Source organism: Zonotrichia leucophrys, chromosome 3 (assembly GCF_028769735.1).
Source record: "Zonotrichia leucophrys gambelii isolate GWCS_2022_RI chromosome 3, RI_Zleu_2.0, whole genome shotgun sequence".
NCBI classification, from domain to species: Eukaryota; Metazoa; Chordata; class Aves; order Passeriformes; family Passerellidae; genus Zonotrichia; species Zonotrichia leucophrys.
The window spans coordinates 64,213,213-64,217,755 of NC_088172.1; the positions used below are offsets into that span (position 1 = coordinate 64,213,213).

The 4,543-nt window shown below is 55.4% G+C and overlaps 1 protein-coding gene across 1 annotated transcript; it reads right to left on the reverse strand.

Moving 5' to 3' along the window:
- Positions 1–2,200: 2,200 nt before the first annotated feature.
- On the reverse strand, positions 2,201–4,543 carry ACTA1 (actin alpha 1, skeletal muscle). The gene is made up of 7 exons (XM_064708539.1): positions 4,438–4,543; positions 4,213–4,355; positions 3,727–4,051; positions 3,426–3,587; positions 3,022–3,213; positions 2,731–2,912; positions 2,201–2,615 (listed from the first exon to the last, which is right to left on the reverse strand). Exons 2-7 carry the CDS (start codon positions 4,339–4,341, stop codon positions 2,472–2,474), a joined length of 1,134 nt encoding a protein of 377 aa, XP_064564609.1. The 5' UTR covers positions 4,342–4,355; positions 4,438–4,543; the 3' UTR covers positions 2,201–2,471.

Below are 4,543 nucleotides of genomic sequence, written 5' to 3' on the forward strand. Positions count from 1 at the left end.
AAGCAAAATCCTCCAAACCACCTTTCCAGCAATGGGGCTTGTGAGCCATATGAAAACCCAACTCACCTGTTTCCAAACAATCTGTGTCTTCAATTGCTACAAATATTAATGAAAACCCCAAGGCCAAATAAAGACTGGTTTCAGGATAAAGCAAGTGTTTCAGTTTGAAATTAAAACCTGAACAGGGTGATTTCATAGGCTGAAGACTCATGGCATCCCTGTTCACTGATTAAGCAACAAAAACAACAAACCAGTCATTTCTTTTCAGCTGTAAGAATGTACTTCAGGTCATTTATCTTCACATGGATGAAACTGGCACAGGGGCTGAGGAGAATGTCTGATGCTGTGGGTTAGAGTGGGACCAAATGCTGCTGTTAGAGGCAGCAGACAATGACATGGCAGTGGCAGCATCAGTCTCTCATTGCAAGGCAGTCTCAGTGCAAAGCAAAACTCACCTCTGTCCACAGCTGTGCTCATGAGGGGTCCTAAACCCAAGTTTGGCACTGCAAAATATAGGTCATCATTCAGAAGGAGTAAGCATCTCCTGGTCCTTTTGATTTTGATCAGGCTTGAGATGAGAGAGAGCTCAGCACCACTCCTCCTTTCAAAAATCAGCCTGTTCTATTGTGGGTTTAGGGCCATAAATTGATATTATAGGTGAAAAAGAGGAGTCTGAGAATGCTGTCTAACTCACAAGGCTACTGTTCTAAGCTAACTTTTATCTGTGCTTTTAAATGAATCTCTTAGTTAAATAGCAGAAGCACGTCCAAAAATCCATCTCTCAACACCACCTAAGGCACAACTGAACCTGAGATCAGGGGTCAGGTACTGAGGACTTAATCCTGAGCACCTCCCAAAATCCCAACAGGGAGCTGACAGATGGAGTTTGTGCCGCTACATAAATGGCAGCAAGAGTTTGTGTTTGCCTTTTTAGAAGCAACTGTTTTTTGAGGAAAAACTGATTTCCAGTCCCTCCCCAGGCACTGAGAGCCCTTAGGGCTGCCCTGTGGCCCTCCCTGCTCTCAGGTGCCCGGGAAGGACCGGGGCAGCTCCTTCCACAGGCTTTTGCTTTGGGATAGTGCTAAACAAAAAAGTGAGCTCGTGTATGGGTCTCATTTAATGCAAGTAAAATCAGCCAAAATGCAAAACAAATGCACCCTTAGCATAGCCACAGCAGAGCAAAAAAACCTTCCTGGGCTGGAAGTTCATCTGAAAATCATCTCTTCTTTCCCTAGTGCTGCTGTCTCCCACAGCAAAAGAACACCCCAAAGCTCAGGCACTGCTTTATGACAGGGTCCTGTGCTCCAGGAGTCCTCCCCCTTCAAAGGCTGGTGGCTCCTGCACGTGTGTCCTGACCTGGGAACATGTGCCAAGCCTGGCAGGGCTTTGGGATGGCTCCCAGAGGGAGGGGAGCTCCCAGAGGGAACACCTGGGGTGTGTGTGTGTGTGTGTGTGAATGCTGGAAATAAAGGGGATCCCAGAGCACCCTTGCCCATAAGAGAGAAATGAGACAGGCCAGGAGCATCTTTCCTTCCTCCCATTCGGCTCTGCCTCCCCACCGGCAAACAGGGCAGGCGAGGGGAAGCCCCTGGGATTTTCCTTGGGGCTCCTGGGGAGTTCCTGAGCACAGGACGTGATCCCGGGAAGGGCAGGGGTGGTTCGAGGGGGCAGAGGAGGGGGTGGTTCCTCAGCAGGCAGCTCCCTGTGCGTGACCACTGGCAAGGGCAAGCGTGTCAGGCAGGGTGAGGAAGTGGCCCTGGCTGCCCCCGGCCCCCGGGACAGCCCCGCGGCAGGTGGGCTTCCCATAAGTGGAGTGGAAAGCTCTTTATTTAACCTGCACCCGCCACCTGCCCTCAGCCCCAGCCTTTCCTTCCTCGGGAGCATGCCAGGGCTACTTTTTTGGCAGGCTGAGCCAAAAGAAATGTTTTGCAAGCGAAGGCTCCAGGTAACCCTTTCCCGCCTGGGACCGGCGCACTGCAGAGTGGTGGGGCACCCCCCTGGCAGCAGCGGGATGATGCTGCACTGCCCTCAGTGCCACGAAGCAGCCTGCAGCCCAAGGAGTCACAGAGCTGGCTGCTCTGGCTGAGGTCCCGTCCCCTCCCTAGCCCCCCTCCTATCTGGGGACTTCAGCCCCACCATCCCCACGCCAAATCCACAAGCGATGGAAGAACCCGAGCAAATGATGACAAACACAGCATTAGGGGTGTGACAGAATGACAGATGATTTAATGCTTCTTGAAGTTTTTTGTTTCCTTCCACAGGGCATTGGTTTTAAAAACAAACAAAACGAGATAAAATAAATTAATTTATGTACACTTTACATACACTGTGTCACATGGAGCTTTGCAGCAACAGTAACCAGAAATTGTTACAAAATAGAAAGTTACATGGCTGTTGCAGGCCCTCAGCCGCCTGCAACCTTGAAGGTTGTCATCCTGAGCGTGGTTGGCAAAGTGATCATGTAAACATGTTTAGAAGCATTTGCGGTGGACAATGGATGGGCCAGCTTCATCGTATTCCTGCTTTGTGATCCACATCTGCTGGAAGGTGGACAGGGAGGCCAGGATGGAGCCACCGATCCAGACGGAGTACTTACGCTCAGGCGGGGCAATGATCTGGAAAACACCAAGAGAGCCGGGATCAGTACACAGGACTCTGCTGTGGGGGAGGGCACGGGGCTGGGCACAGCCCCATCCAGCTGCTCCAGGGAGCTGCGTGCTCCTGCCTTACCTTGATCTTCATCGTGCTGGGGGCCAGGGCTGTGATCTCCTTCTGCATGCGGTCAGCAATACCTGGGTACATGGTGGTACCCCCAGACATGACGTTGTTGGCGTACAGGTCCTTCCTGATGTCGATGTCACACTTCATGATGCTGTTGTAGGTGGTCTCATGGATACCTGCAGACTCCATACCTGGGGGAAACAGGCAGGCACAGGTTAAGCGCAAAGCGAGAGCTCTGCAGGGTGACTCTGGAGAGAGGGGAGAGCTGCCAAGGGAAGAGAGAGGGAGGGGGGCACGCACCAATGAAGGAAGGCTGGAAGAGGGTTTCTGGGCAGCGGAAACGCTCATTGCCGATGGTGATGACCTGCCCATCAGGCAGCTCGTAGCTCTTCTCGAGGGAGGAGGAAGAGGCAGCGGTGGCCATCTCGTTCTCAAAGTCCAGAGCCACATAGCACAGCTTCTCCTTGATGTCACGGACAATCTCACGTTCAGCTGTCAGGGGGGAGCAAAGGCATCAGTGTTTGCAGAGGAGGAACAGGGAGCATTGTGCTGCTCCCATAGCTGTGCTGGCATTTCAGACCCCCAAGCACACATAAGCTCCCCCTGGGAACTGTTTTCGGGGCTTGCAATGGGGTGAGAGCATCTCTAGAAGTGCAAGGGCTGGAAGCGAGAGGGAACCTTTTGGAGGAGGGAATGGTGCTTACCTGTGGTGACAAAGGAATAGCCACGCTCAGTCAGGATCTTCATCAGGTAATCCGTGAGGTCGCGGCCGGCCAGATCCAAGCGCATGATGGCGTGGGGCAGGGCATACCCTTCATAGATGGGGACGTTGTGTGTCACACCATCACCAGAGTCCAGCACGATACCTGCGGAGACAAGAAGCAGCCGTGTGAGAGATGTGGCCACAGAGGGTCCTGCCCTGGGGGCAGAGTGCTTCTCAGAGGTAGGGGACCAGTCCTGGGCATCCCTGCTCGGGGAAGAGAGCCAGCAGGACTTTGCACTCACCAGTGGTACGGCCAGAGGCGTACAGGGACAGCACAGCCTGGATGGCCACATACATGGCAGGGACGTTGAAGGTCTCAAACATGATTTGGGTCATCTTTTCACGGTTGGCTTTGGGGTTAAGGGGGGCCTCAGTGAGCAGAGTGGGGTGCTCCTCTGGGGCGACACGCAGCTCATTGTAGAAGGTGTGGTGCCAGATCTTCTCCATGTCGTCCCAGTTTGTGATGATGCCGTGTTCAATGGGGTACTTCAGGGTCAGGATACCTCTCTTGCTCTGGGCTTCGTCTCCTACATAGGAGTCCTTCTGACCCATACCCACCATGACGCCCTGCAGGGGAGGAAAGTGGGGGCTCAGCAACCTCTCCACGGGCAGCAGCTCAGGGCTCCCCAGCAGGACGGGAGGATGCCGAGGGCGGGAAGGCAGCAGGGATCCGCAGCCACGGCCGTGGCAGGGCGTGCGGGGAGGCTCGGAGAGGGAGCGCGCCGTACCTGGTGGCGGGGGCGGCCGACGATGGAGGGGAACACGGCCCTGGGGGCATCGTCCCCGGCGAAGCCAGCCTTCACCAGGCCGGAGCCGTTGTCGCACACGAGCGCGGTGGTCTCGTCCTCGTCACACATGTTCTCGGCTGTGTCTGCGGGGCACAGGCAGCGGGGCTGAGCCTCACGGAGCTCGGCAGCCGCGGGCGGAGCGGTGGCGGCGGGGCCGGGGCTTACCTGGGCTGGCTGCGGGCTGCGCGCGTCGGGCAGAGAGAGAGGCTCCGCTCCTCGCCGGGTCACTCGTGGCCGCCGCGGCCGCCGCCGAGCCTTTTATCACGGCGGG

What these genes read in the sequence shown, in the direction of transcription:
- ACTA1 (XM_064708539.1), bottom strand. Translation starts at nt 4,341, where the DNA reads ATGTGTGACGAGGACGAGACCACCGCGCTCGTGTGCGACAACGGCTCC. An exon ending in CGCCTCTGGCCGTACCACTG is followed by an intron (nt 3,588 to 3,726) that starts GTGAGTGCAAAG and finishes TTGTCTCCGCAG; the next exon opens with GTATCGTGCTGGACTCTGGT. An exon ending in CCAGCACGATGAAGATCAAG is followed by an intron (nt 2,616 to 2,730) that starts GTAAGGCAGGAG and finishes GGTGTTTTCCAG; the next exon opens with ATCATTGCCCCGCCTGAGCG.